Source organism: Rattus norvegicus, chromosome 18 (genome assembly GCF_036323735.1).
Source record: "Rattus norvegicus strain BN/NHsdMcwi chromosome 18, GRCr8, whole genome shotgun sequence".
In the NCBI taxonomy this organism is placed as follows: Eukaryota; Metazoa; Chordata; class Mammalia; order Rodentia; family Muridae; genus Rattus; species Rattus norvegicus.
The window spans coordinates 65,215,019-65,229,602 of NC_086036.1; the positions used below are offsets into that span (position 1 = coordinate 65,215,019).

Here is a 14,584-nt window from a genome sequence, read left to right on the forward strand (position 1 = left end):
ACGCATCTGTATCAAGATACACAGGCAGGTTCTGGGGAGATCTGTGGACCAAGGACCAAAAACTGACCCAGCACACCAACTCTTTTATCTCTAAGCTTTACAGTGCCCTCTCAAATACCCTTTTCTAAGGTGCTTCCAAGTTCCATAAGTATAATTAGAAAGTACTTACCATCTGACAGTTCAGGAAAAAACAAAGACTAACACACCCACATTTGTCTCTTAATTTAAAACAGGAAGGGGACTTGCATGTTTCCTTTTCTTTTTGATCAAAAGGGGTCAGGAAGAAAAAAAAAAAAACAAAACTGGAACATACTAGACTAGCAGGGTGCTTTTAGATCCCAAACTTGATCTTATCTGCAATTTCTGGACAGACCATTTGCTGCCCTTGAATGCAGGAGGGTGAATCTTACAAACCTAAAAGCTAAAAGGGATTTTTGTGGGATTATCTAATCTAGCCTCTGTGTTTTACAGCAAAGGTCATTGGCATGGAGTCTGAGGTCACAGCGCTGATTGGAGGTAGAGCCGATGGAATATTTTTTTCCAAGCCAATGTTTTTGATCTTTTCATTACATGATTTTTTTTTTTTCCCAGAGCATGTCAAGGGCTTACTCTGAGAACCAGAGATAATGTCTGCGGTAATGCAGCATAAAGAGGTGGCTAAATGTAAAATATTATTTTAGCATGCAAATGTGGAATGGGGGATAAAACACTGGAATCTTCCTGATGTGTGAAATAGCCCATAAATGTCCCAATTCTTGTCCTGTAAAAGACTCTCAAGTAAAACATCTCAATTCTGTCACTGCAGTGAATTAAAATCAGAAAATAGAGATGAGTACGTTCTCACTGCCAGATGGCTTGGGAACACGGGTGACTGTGGACTCTGGTCACAGATTGTCTTTTAAGGTGGGCTCTATCACTCAATATAGAGAATAGTTTCACTTAGGCAAATTTATGCCGTTTAATAAACTTGGGATGTGGGTCAGGCTCTGTGCTACTTCACTTGGTTTTGTCGCTGTGAGGTAAAGTAAGGAGGTGGTCAATACTCTAGCTTCATCGTAAGCATTAATATAGCCTATATTTGTGAACTTCTTGGAATACTATCTGGATCAGAATAAGCTTTCTGTTGGGAGAGGTGGACACTATTCTTTGGAGACTTGGGAATCTACAAGTACAAATGTCTAGGTTACAAATATCAGTGAGTCAGTAAGAAATTAGGGACGGAAGCGGTATATTTCTATAGTAGTAGCCTCGCCTTTATCCGTATCATATAGATATCTCAAAGTCTCATCGCTATTTGCTGACTAGAAAACAGGTTTGAGAGAAGGTAATTGGCCAAAATTAGAAGTTGATGCCTTCATGGTTTATGGTACAAGAGCCATGTGAGTCTTATATCAATAAAGGAAGACTTTTGCACTAACCAAGTCTTCACACTCCTGGGAGCTTGTAAAAGGAGTGTGAGAGGGAGAGGACCTTCCCACTCTTCAAGCTCAGGATTACACTTGGCTTGGTGGCCTTTCCCCAAACCGCCCAAGCCAGCCTGAAAACTCTGCACCTATACTGACAGGGACCCAGCTGCTTGAGGCCCGCACCGCGTCTTCCCGGCCTCCCGGCGAGTTCTTTCACACAGCGGGAACAACACTTTTGAGTCGGAGATCAAGGCCAGACAGGGTACAGGGCGCCTGGCGCGCTCTGGGAGAAACGACCTGAGACCCACCCGCCTGCGGGACCGCCCCGGTTCCCGGAGGAGGCGTGGCTTAGCGCGCCGCCATCTTGGCGGCCTCTCTAGGCGCCGTGTTTACCACTCTATGGTCGCGCGCTCCCGCCCCGCCCCTCCCCAGTCATTGTCTGGTGGAGCAGCCGCGGCCGCAGCGCCTTCTCTTTATAAGCCGCAGTGCCCGGATGTGAATGGATTACAATGTATCTTTCAGGGAAACCTATTATTATCAATGTGACTCCTCGGGGGAGTCAATGATGGTGTTGAGGATGATGATGATGATGAGACGCCTCTAAACTTGGAACAAGTTTAGGACTTTGAAAGAGAAGAAAAAAATACAACCAACAAGACCGAAGAACAATTATAACTATCCTGTGTTGATTATTTTTTATAAACAATAAGAAAAAGTTGTCGGATTTTTTTTTATGATTACTTTTTTGGGGGAGGGGATTTTGTTTCAGTTTTATGATGGAAAATGCAAAAACCAGAGCCAAGTGCATAATCTTGTAATCTGTGGCTAACCCTGGAACAGGACTGACTACTATTTAAAATACTCTTTTGGGGGAATACACATGTGAGATACTAAGTACTTGCAGAAGATTTTTGTCTCTCTTTTTAAAGTCTCTTTCCTTGGAATATTGTGAGCATATTTGTGGCCATTGAAGGTAACGTTACAATTTGCTGTCAGAGTAAACTGTTTGTAATTGAACTGAATTTTAAGAATGTTGATTCCCAATGTTTTATTCAAACAAAAGGAACAACCGATTAAATAATTGCCAGTGGGCAAACGTGTGTGCATGCATTTCGGTGCGTACTCGCACATTTAGCAATACCAGGGTTGGGCAAATGTGTTCTTTAACATTAAAATAATGAATGCTGCGTCTACTGGGTAAAGCACGCATGTTATTACGAAAAGATAATTTTAAAGTTTAATTTTTATCCTAAAAGGTAATGTAGAAAAAGTGTGTCTAATGAGCATGAGGGCCTATAGTGGCAAATGTTGAGTTGAAAGTTGAAGTGCTTCGGAGCGCGGACTTGGAGTTAGGAACTCAAGTGTAAAAGCAAAACCATATTCATTCCCTAAAATTACCTTGTTTTTTTTTTTTTTAAATGATTTATTTATTTAATTTTTAAAACAAAGTTTGCAGCTATACGGCTCTGTGAGTTAAAGGGGCGAAAAGAAGAAAGTCTGATTCAGATTTCGGCCCCAAACGCAAAACTATCCAAACAAAATATCCCCCCTAGTAAAAAATGTGGATGGCTTTCTGTATGGAAAAGAAAAATATTATTCGTCTTGGCAAAGTCTTTATGCATCACGTGTATTTGCAGCAAAGCAAAACTTGCTTTGCAGTGTGTGTGTGTGTGTGTGTGTGTGTGTGTGTGTGTGTGTGTGTGTGTGAGAGAGAGAGAGAGAGAGAGAGAGAGAGAGAGAGAGAGAGTTACAGAGACAGACAGAGAGACAGACAGAAGTGAGAGGGGATGTAAACTCGAATCAATTTCAAAGTGCCTCCGGTGGATGAACCCGGCAAATCCTCAACTGTTCAGGCTTCAGATTGTAACTGGCGATCTGAGGGGGAAAATGAGGTGCTGGGTGAATTTTCCTTGGTGGGTTTTGTTTTTTTTTTTCTTCCTCGAGACGGGGGAGGTGTTGGGATTTTTTTTTTTTCTGGGGTGGGGGTGTTTCCTAGGCAGCCCGACCCGGAGCGCCGCGTCTCCCCGCCGGAGCCCCCCCACCCATTTCTTTGCTGAACTTGCAATTCCGTGCGCCTCGCCGTGTTCCCCCTCCCCCCTTCCCTCGTCCCCTCCCCTCCCGGGAGAAGAGAGTTGGTGTTAAGAGTCAGGGATCTTGGCTGTGTGTCTGCGGATCGGCGGCGGCGGCGGCGGCGGCGGCGGGGAAGCCGGAGCGGGCGCGGGCGCCGGCCGTTGGAGGAGGTGGTGGTGGCGGAGGCAGGGGGATAGACATGACCGCCGCCTGGGCGCCGGCGCTGCACCGGGAGCCCCTCGTCGCGCGCGGGCGGTAGGTAGCGGCGCGGCGGGGCCGGCTGGGCGGATGCGCGGCGGGGCCGGGCCGGGCCGGGCTGGGCGGCCGCACACGGGCTCGGGGCCCCGTGGTCCCGGCTGTCCCCGCCGGGGTTCGGGAGCTGGGGAGCGGCGGCGTCCCCTCCCCCGGCCTCCGCCCCCTCCGGGCCCGGCGGGCTCCCGGGCACAGCGCACTTTGCCAATGGGCCTGACTTCAATTTTTTTTTTTTACAACCCTTTCTTTCACAAATTAGGGGTGCAGGACAATTGGAGGACCCTGAGGCTCTTCTGGGCTCTCCCTCCCCGGCAACCCCACCCCCCTGTGGACCGGTTTGCACTCCAGAGACGCTGGTCTTTAATTTCTTTCGAGCTACTTTGCAGGGCGAGGGGGGGGGGTGGGGGGTGGGGGGGGAGGGAGTGCTATGAGTGTGTGCGAGTGTGTGCGCGTGAGTGTGTGCGTGTGAGGGGGTGGGGTGGAGGGTGGGGGGAAAGTTGAGACCGGTTCGTGCAGTAGTTTCTCTTTTCTCTGTGATCCATTCATTTCTCGCTCTACCTCCTGTTGCATAAATGGATGCGCTGAAGAGCGGCTACCCCCCTTCTCTCCTGGATTTGGTTTTATAGTGGATGTTACTAGTTTGATCGTCTCTTTGGAAATACAATATTGCTATTTTTCCTTTTTTTTTTTTTTTTTGCTATTGCTGCCTATTCCATTAAAAAAAAAATCAAAACAAAACCCAACAACTCTCCCATTCCTTCCTCCTTTTCTACCTTAATCCCATCCGCCCCTATATCCCCCCCACCCCACCAAACCCCCCAGTCTCCAAAAATCCGATTGTGTTTTCTCCAAGGATTGGGACTGGATTTTCTGATTGCGGTTATTTCCATGTTTCTAGGTTTGTGTGATTTTGCTAAAATGCATCACCAACAGCGAATGGCTGCCTTAGGGACGGACAAAGAGCTGAGTGATTTACTGGATTTCAGTGCGGTAAGAAAGAACGGTGGAAACTAACAACAGCTGTGGAAAAAAAAAAAAAAACAACCCTCCCCCAACACTCCAGCTAGGCACCCATAGACATGGGAAAGACTGGGATAATTTTTAATTGGCTGAATCCTTGGAAAATGTGAGGGTCTTTTTGACAAGTTTTTTTCTTTTTAACAACTAATTTTGGGATGTGGAAAACTCAAGCTTTTTTATTTTTATTTTTTACGAGTTTAATTACTTGCCTTGATTTCTTTACCTACCAATTTCTCTATAAATAATGGAATCTCAATCCAGCAGAAAGGAAAACCAGATAACCCTCTTAAAACTATAAAGTCCACCAAAAACTTGGCCACGTCTGCACACAGAGTGCGCTGCTAACTTTGTGTCAGGCTGCACATCTGATTTACATAATATTTATTTACTTTAAAAATGGAAAATAGGCAGTAGAGGAGCTAGGTGCCCTGAACTTGAGGCGGATGGTTCTGTGTGGGTCCTCTTGACTTCCGCCTGGTCGCCTCTTCTGGGATTCTGGGAACTCCTATGCATAAATTGAGCATACATTGTTCAGTGTGCCTTGGACTATTTTAGTAAATTACAGTCTTGAAATCAGCACAAAGAGGAACTTACACACTTGTGGAGTTTTTACTACTGTACTCTCTTGGTTCTTCTTCCCTCCCCTCTGCTTCCAGACAAGTCAGGAGCATGGATGCAGTTTTAATGCCAGATGAGTTTGGTGTAACATGCGTTTTGTAAAGCAAAAGGGGGAAAAAAAAGAATCCCCCCAAACACACAAATAAAATCCACACCACCTTCTAAGTGGGGCTCCCCCACTCTGCTCCCGCTCCTGCTGCCTGCCGAAGCTGGCTGCCACCTCTGCTGCTCCTCCCGCAGACCCCGTGGAGAAGTGGTTCTCTGAAAGTTTTGGCAGGAAGCAGTGGCCCATAGGCGGCTTTGCAGCCCCCTTTCTGCTTGTTGCACTTTCTCCATTCGCTCCTTTGCTTTTTTGCAGGCTCTGACTCGGGGAAGGTGTGTGAAACGCATTAGACTGGAGGAGAAGAGGGAAACCAGTTAGGGCGGAAATAGATGCTGGAGAGAGAGAGAGAGGGAGTGAAAGATTGAGAGAGAGTGAGAGAGAGAGAGAGAGAGAGAGAGAGAGAGAGAGAGAGAGACTTGCCTACGTTGCTCTCATGTTTGAGCTGAAGTGAGAAATTACTGCAGGTGGCATTTTGATTTTGATTTGGGTTCATGTGTGGCAGACAAGTCCTGTAACGGATGGGAAGGGACATTGCCACATTTATGTTATGCCCAAGGTTTTCAATATAAAACAAACAACTTTTTCTTCTCCTTTGTCAACGTGGTGTTTTCTAGAAAGACTGCTGTGTCCCCCCCCCCCCCCCAATCTATGTCTTGATAATGCCTTGGGGACTGTGTTCAGAATGTAGTAGGACTGTCTAGCCATCTAAGTCACCCGAGGAGGAGAAAGCTACAGTGGTAAAGGAGGGAGGAGGAGGTTGGAACCCCGGTGCCTGGTTTAGTTTTAAGTTGGTTGGTGACGGCTCTATGTTTTCCTAAATAATGCCTTAGCATTAACTCCAAGTTATTTATCAAGAGTGTGAGAGATCTTTGGTGAACTCTGAAGCCACGAATGTCTTCCTTTCAACCATGCCATCTCTTTGTTTTCCTTTAGATGTTTTCGCCTCCTGTAAGCAGTGGGAAAAATGGACCAACTTCTTTGGCGAGTGGACATTTTACGGGCTCAAGTACGTGAATTCTTTTCTTGGTGTGAAGTTCAATGTTCTGGGTTGTTTATTTGCTCTTTGTGTATTTTTGGCTCTGTTGGAGTGTTCTGAAAGAAGTCATTGAGTTTTAACCTATGATGATGTGGTTATTTCATTACCCACCAGCAGCAGACTCACCCCGAATGCTGCCTTTCGCAATTCAAGTGAGACCTATTTCTAAATCAGGGGAACGGTATCAGGATTCCACCACAATTTAAACGTGATTATTTATTTATTTTTTAATACGGTTGTCATTAAACATGCGAGAGTAAGACTGATGTTAATAACATGTGGACAAATCCATGTTCCCTTTTTTAAATAGAGTTGGGAAATAATCTAAATTTCATAAAAGGGGAAACAATGCCAGTTATTAGGTTCTGTGTACAATTAACCGTTTTAAAGAAAGTGGTACTTAATTTTTCAGACGAGTCTGTAAATAGCCTCATGCTAGTCTGAGAGGCCAAGTAAGAATTCATTTATCTTTAAACTATCTGGTGAATGCCTGAGCTGTTTGTTTTCTCTCCCTTATCGTTGACTTATGCAGTGAATTTAATGTTGCAGATTTGAAGAGACTTAGCATTTTATACGTGAGACTTCTTTGGGCGATGCTTCTACAAAAAAAAAAAAGGCAGCGGTACTCACAAAGGAATCTGTGTGCACAGTGATTATCTGGCATCTGAGGAGGAATTTTAGTATAAGGCTCTTTGAGTGTCTCCCATTAAAAGTGGGAACTGAAAATGTGACATTTCTGTCAGATGTGTTTGTCTTTTTTTTTTTTTTTTTAAAAAAAAGCCAGTCAGTTTTAAATAAGGAGTCAATACATGGTTGCCTGCTGTCCTTTAGGTCTAGGGTTTAAACCCATTGATGTGTCTTAAACAGCTGCAGGGTTTTAGAGTTTCTGGCCATGGTGTGTAACAGTCCACGAGGTAATACTACTTTTAAGCCAGGCTGGTAAAGTTGACCTCTTAGAGCTGTAAGAGGCTAGTGTGTTTGTCTGTCAGCTGTGGATATAATTTTTATGTATATTTTTTTTTCATCTGGTGCAACAACAACCAAAGAAGTCTGTCTGGCTAGGTGGCTTGTGTACTTTTGCGTATTTTTACACAAATAATGTCTTTTAAAACTTGGTGGTTTCCAAGTGAGTTACTTCAACTGGCTCCCATAAGTTTAGGGGATTTTTCTCTCTTCCCAAGAGAGATTTTTCTGATTCACAAAATACATGGTGCCTCCTTTAATTTTTACCTTAGCATTTTTAAGGTCTTCTTTGATTAAAACTACCAATGACAGGATGTTTGCTTTTCAACTGTTAGTGGTTCCTTTTTTTTCTTTACTTTGGTATTAATGTTCCATATTTCAAATTTCTGTACAGTATTCTTTATATAGTTTTCAGGTCAGAAACTATTAATACGAATGCTTGAAGTAAAGATGAGGACAATGTGTTCTGTAGTCAAGTTAGTGCTGCCTGTAGACACCATCAAAATACTAACCTTATGTCTGGCAGTAATTTCCTTCATGTTTTACTTAAGAAATGTGTGTATGGTTGAAATCTGACTAAAGTGGATGTCAGGCAGGCCCAGAGTTCCACATCTTTCAGGCTTAGCATAAAATGCTGTTTGCACTTGTTGTAGTGATGGACACATTTGGAATAACTTCATTTATTGCTTTAGCAGTCATTTAGTTTATTAGGATGAATTGTAAGTATGAAATGGGTTAAATTTAAAAAGACAGTTGTTTTAGTCAGCTCACGTTCTGTGTTCATTCTCTGTTAGAGTCCTTGTTGAAATGTTGAAGTGTGGGTGGTCAGTATAGGATGGATAATCTGAGTGTGTACTAGTTCGTGTGGTAAATAGTTTCACGCATCAGAACGTATAGCTGTTCAGACAATGACACGTGTCTGTGTGTGCCTGTATGTGTGCTGTGTGTGCCTATATGTGTGCTATGTTGGTGTGTCTGTATGTGTGCTGTGTGTGCCTGTATGTGTGCTATGTTGGTGTGTGTGTGTGTGCTGTGTTGGTGTGTCTGTGTGTTTGTGTGGGGCTTGTGTTTATATATCCATCATCTCAGAAAAAGACTTCCTCCATGTTGACCTGTTAGGCTATTTCCAATGAGTAGGCAGAGGTCAAGGTGTGAGACTAAAGCTACCTGGTACCAGTGGTGTGGTTTTTCTGGACCAGATGTTTACCCTGTAAGGTTAGGAAGGGCAGGGCTCCTTTTTCCTGCCTGTCTGATGGAAACGAATTTGTATGGTGCAGGAGGATGGTGGCCGGAGTCCAGGGGCTGCACACTGTTGGTTTCCGTAGCACTTAGGGCTTATACTTCTACACATATTTCTTTTAAAGCATAACTTAAAAAAAATAATGAAAACCGCACTTTGCCCTTTAACTGGAAGCATGAATTAGGAAACTTCGGACAGAGGAATTATTTCTAAAGTTACTTCAAGTTTTATGTTCACCTTCCAGAATGGACTCAGAGAGGACTTTGAAACTTAGATTCAGGAAAGAGAATTTACTTCTAGACTCGAAGTAAATGACTCCATTTTGGAAGGGGAAAAAAAAAATTAGTGCTTGCTTCCCCACCCCCACTTCTTCTTCTAAGTAAGGTCTGGTCATATTTCATGCTGCAAGTTCCCAATAGCTGTTGATCCCATTAATACGTGATATTCGGTTCGGGAACTGGAGAGAGCGTGGGCCAGATTCTCTTTAATCTTTCATTCCACAAACATAGCTTTTCCTACCATCCTAAGAAACGGTAAGACTGCTAGGGTGAATGGACTGTAACCTGAGCTGCGGGCTGACATTCCCAGTGAGCATTTCTCACTTGAAAGCCTTTTGTCAACCCAGGAAAGGACCCGCAGTTTTTGTTTGATGTTTGCAGGTGTTCCACAGACTGCAGTAAAAACTGTTCAGCCAGGGTAGACCAGAGCTACTAGGACCTTAACTGGTGGCTCTGGGATTATTATTATCATTTTTTTCTTTTCTTTTCTTCGGAGCTGGGGACCGAACCCAGGGCCTTGGGCTTGCTAGGCAAGCGCTCTACCACTGAGTTCCCCAACCCCTCTGGGATTATTTTTAAGGGGAAGCTCTATCCTGTATGGTAATGTGTACGCAGCAATCTGATATCTGTTATATCATTGATCTTAATGTGAACTTGCCTGCCTGCTTGGAAAATCGTTCTTGTTTTTGTTAAAAAAAAAAAAAATGGTTGAGTTACCAAAAGAAAGTATCAGTGTGTCAGGATGGGTAGAGGTTTTATTTTCTGACATAACAGATGTGTAGTTCATCTGACTATGTTTGAGGCTTTGGGGGAGCAAAAGAGAGAAACACACTATAGTTTGGCATCATTAAAAAAAAAAGTCATTTCAAAGTTGACCTACTAAACCGGTAATACCCTGAACGTCTTGTTAGGTTAGCTCTGTTGTCATCTGGGAGCCCAGGTGCACAGCGAGCCTGTGAAGGATGCTGTAGCTTGCTCCTTTAGTTCAAAAGTGGAGGGCTCTCCCCCTGTAGTTTTTACTTCTTAGTTTTTACTTCTTGGTAGATGCTGCCAAATGCCGCCGTGTTAAAACAATTAAGAGTAGTGTCAGAGCTTATCACATCTCTCTGCCGAGCCAGTTTTGGAAAAGGGGAAACCGTCCTTGGCTTTCCTGTTGGCTAGCTTACCTGTGTCCCCCATGACGTCAGAATGGTATGTCAATTGAGTAAAACTCATGGAGGGGGTAAAAAACCAACCTCAATGGGCGATCTTATAGGAGGGAAGGGGGGAAACTGAAGTGGTTCACACCCTGCATTCATTTCTACCTGTGTCAGTTTTGAGTTCTTTTGATGGTGTGTGGAGGAAATTGGTTTTTCTTAAAGGTGTTGTAGAGGAAGGAGATGCTCCCTACTTTCCTTCCTTCCTTCCTTCCTTCCTTCCTTCCTTCCTTCCTTCCTTCCTTCCTGTGTGTGTGTGTGTGTGTGCATTGTATATATTCCAGTCATGGTGGTTATGAAAGTCTTTTTTTTTTTACACTAACAGAGCTGCTTCATAGATTTTGAAAAGTACAGTAGCATCAGACAGGTTATATTAGACTCTCTATTTTGGGGCGAGCTCCAGAGAAACACCTAGAACATAGCTGAGGAAGTCTAGATCACAGAGGAAGAACTTCCGCCTCCTGGCAGTACTGAAAAATCAGCGTTGACCTTGCTGTCTGTGGCCCGGCTGACCCTTTATTAGAAATAACATTGGACTTCCCACTGTTTCATTGTCAGTCAGAATGGGGTTTAAGGATGGCTGTGCTGTGTGTCCCGGAAGTAAGTGCTTTCCTGCGCTCCAGTGCCCTCTGAGCCCTTTGCTTAGGTTTGGGACTCTGTTTTGGCCTATCGCTTGTTCTCTCTAGCCTGGTGTCCCCTGTGCTCCTTTTGGAGAGCTGGGCAGAACGCAGGTGAGCTGGAATCAGAGCGTGGCTTGGTGCGTCCTGTGTTGTGTGTTTATTCGGGTGACACAGGTGAACGCACATGATACCATGCCCAGTTCACAGAAGAGGAGACTGAGGCACAGCCTTGGTGAGCCATATGCTCACAAGGCAAGACATAACGAAGTTAGGTTTAAATTCAGGCCGGCCTAGACACAAATCTTTATAGCCCTTCACATACATATGTGCACACATTCACATAGGCACACACACAGGCCCACACAAAGGCATCAAGAGCCAGGCAGCTCATATTATTTCAAGATTATATAGCTATGAAATATAATACTGAGGCCTGCTATGAGATGCTATTTATGATCTCTAGAGGAGAAAGCATTTAAAAAAAACATATTTAAGGTACTGTTACAAATCATACCCACTATTTCTCCCGCCTCAGTATCCAGATTAAGTTACCCTTTTAAATTATGATGGATTTCCATGTGAGCTAGTATGTCGTTCCCATATTATCACATTACTTTTACAGAAAAAAAAATAGAGTGGGCATTTTAAAAGTTGTGCTTTTTTTCCCCTCTCTCTCCCATGGGAAATCTGTGTACAGCTATTTGGGTCCCCATGAAGACATTTCCAATTATATTTGTGTCAATAATCAGATCCGAAATTGCAGTAACCCAGTGTGACCTATTCATTTCTGAACAAATAAAGCTCTCTTATATTTAAATATAGGAGAAGCCCTGCAGTTCATTGTTAGGCCTTTGAATGGAAGTCAAGCTCTGTAATCCTAACTTCAGCCTGCAATCCCTAAAACGAACAGTTTGGTGGTTTGGATGTGTCTGTCACCAAACGAGTGCTTACAGTGTCACTCTTCTAAATTCAGAAGGGAAAATGGGTACTCTGTTTGACACCAACTTAAGTAAATGAACGGAGATTCAAGAACTATTGAGACTGAAACGTTTACCATATTTGATGCGTCAGCAAATTATCCTTCCCCTCCTATTGTAATGAGGAAATCACTTAAATAACAGATGAACAGGCGAAGTCACATAAACGTATATAATAGAACCATGTAATGAAAGTTTATGCTGTTAATTGCTCGAATCTGTCTTAAACGGTTAGAATCATGGATCTGTAAAGACTTGTCCTATAAGCACTTTGGTTTTTGTTTCGAGCTTAGAATTATTCCTTTTCTGCCTCCCTCCTCCGTTTGATAAACGAAGTAATCCTGTAAGCTTTGCAGATCAAACGTTTACTTCCAATAGGAAACTCCACTTCCTATGGGGGAGTTTGCAACTTTGTTCAGGGCATGGAGTTGGGTACTGGTGGCCTCAGGTCTGTGATCGCTAAGCTTGAGTGTTAGAATGCTGTCGAGGTCTGTTCCCTTAATCCAAGATAACGGATTTTGAGTTGCCTCGTGAGGAGCGGAGTGTGTTTTGAAATGTTCTTCGGTTTACAAGTCTTGAACCAGAATGTTCTTGGCCAAGCCTTCATATTATCCATACCTGTGATGTTTAAATCTGACCCTAAGAGAGACGTAATGTCTGAACGAGGACCATGTAGCAGAAGAAGCATCCCCTTCTGCTTACTTTTGTACTTTATGAGCAATTTTTTATGACCAGGTGTTCTTCAAAGTTAATTAGATCATGCTAAGTATTAGAGAAGGGAAAGCACGTTATCGGCTTTTTTTTTTTGAAAGGTTATTTTTGTTACAGGTTTCTTAATTATACTGATTAAAAATTTCAAAATTGGCCACCAAGTTTCTCAGCTTACATGGGAGTTACCCTCTTGCCAATGCGTGACCCATTTAGAGGTGGTGGAAGCTAGGTGTCTGGGTGGATGCTTTTGGTCATAACTCTATGCTTAAGAGAGACATAAGACCAGTGACCCTAGTCTTTCAGGAACGTGGGCTAGCACTTTGCTGCAAGCCATGTATGTTAAGTGTACAGATGCATGCATTCCTTTGTACCTGACGAGGCAAAACGACTGAAGAGGTTGTCATATTTACTTTCATTTCAAAAACAAATACAGGCCCAGTTAATCAGCCTATCAAATACCCAGCTGTGTTTAAAACCAGTTCCTGTGGATAGATTTTTAGGCCCCTAAGAACGCATTGTATTTAAAGGTACAGCCACTCAGTTGTTCCGATGGTTGCTTTTGTACTTCCTTGTGTGACAATTAACATGTAATGAATGACTTTCTAGACTGCCATTGGTAGTAATTACTATATGTAGTTTATTAGCTGCGGTCCATTGTTAGATGTGCCTATATTGATTTGTTTTGCAAACAACCGTTCACACGTGTGGCAGTATTTGCGCATTACTGGCTAAAGAACCTGTTTCATTGGCTGATGCTGCTGTTGCCTCTGGAAACTTTGGCTCCTACATTCTTCTGTGGTGGGAAATGCCTTTGATCAGTTCTCCTAGGTGAGTTGTAATACGGAAGCCTTTTTTTCCATTCTGAAAGTTTTATACTCTGACCCTTAGGAAATCCTCAAAAACAAAAACCAAACAAACAAGCCACACTCTTATCTTTTTTACAAATAGATAATTTATGGAAAATTAGACTTGCAGCAGTATTTAGAGATGCTCTCTATTTTATGATAAAGTCTCGAGATCTTGGGAGAGGGTTAAAGATCTCTCCCCCAAGTCATGCAGTAGGTTATAACTAACACAGGGCACAAATCCATATGCCCCAAACGTTCTAGACACCAGGGCTGATCTACTATTAGTTAAGGTCTGACCTTCCAAGTACTGTCAACTCTATATTTGCAATGGGGGAAAAACATATAGTCTACCATTTCTGAAAAACGTAATAAAACCGAGATGGTGCTGGATGGATACTATAATCGGGCTCGCATGTCATCGCGAGGTCTAATTTGGCTGAGGCAGTTGACGAATAACTGTTAAAGTGTATTGTGTTATTAAAAATAACATAGTGCGGCCCATGATTAAATATCAGGGCTGTAATTTAATCTCGGGGGTTCTGGTGCTGTTCATAAACCATTTGGCTTTTTTTCTGTAACAGATGACGTCAGAGCCCAGCTTGATTGAATTATGACCCTGGTGGCCGGGCACCTGCCTGTGCTTACTGCATAGCCTGTCAGCATTTCCATTGCGAGCTTTGTTTCCCCTGACGTTTTTAACTTTGAATAGTTAAACTAGTCCGGTGGTTGGAATATAAACTTACAGCCCCTTGGGAACAGACGATTTTCTCAATAAAATAGAGAAGGTGGTGACAGAGCCCCATTATGGAATACCTTCTAGAATGTTCTTCCTTGCTTTAATCTTCCATTAATTTAAACATTCCCTTTTTGGGTACTTAGCTGAATTGCAAGACCTTCAAATGGAAGGTTTTTAATCTCAAATTTCCCAAACCGGGGCTTAACTACAAAGTCTTTAAAGGAGTTTAAAATTAGGAAAGGATGGAGCTCTCTGGAGAATGTTGAAGTGATAGTTCTAGACAGTCTAGTGTTCATATTCCATAAGATGCTGAAGAGCAAGACACGAAAAACATGCAAATTGGCAACCTTGTAACTGCTTCTGTCGTCCTGAAGTTGAGTAAAATTTGATAAAGGTCGAGTAGGTAAAGGGTAAAAAGGTGTATATGTTTTCATCCCATCCAGAGATCTTAGCATGGCTTCTCAGCTATGCCCCTTGGGTTTTGATACATTGGCAATGGACATAAGATGC

The 14,584-nt window shown here is 43.1% G+C and overlaps 1 protein-coding gene across 20 annotated transcripts in view; it reads left to right on the forward strand.

The window, feature by feature from the left end:
• Window positions 1–1,821: 1,821 nt before the first annotated feature.
• The window catches only part of Tcf4 (transcription factor 4), a 346,347-nt gene continuing 333,584 nt past the window's right edge, over window positions 1,822–14,584 (forward strand). For 3 of the 20 annotated variants that reach the window (XM_063277621.1, XM_063277618.1, XM_063277617.1), the window contains exons 1-3: window positions 3,534–3,731; window positions 4,627–4,718; window positions 6,403–6,475. In XM_063277621.1, the coding sequence (XP_063133691.1) occupies window positions 4,647–4,718; window positions 6,403–6,475 (145 nt within the window). In that variant the 5' untranslated portion in view covers window positions 3,534–3,731; window positions 4,627–4,646. Of the gene's footprint in view, window positions 2,380–3,165; window positions 3,320–3,533; window positions 3,732–4,060; window positions 4,085–4,626; window positions 4,719–6,402; window positions 6,476–14,584 lie in introns of those variants that run through there. The other 17 variants (XM_063277615.1, XM_063277616.1, XM_063277620.1 and 14 more) reach the window with 11 other exon arrangements.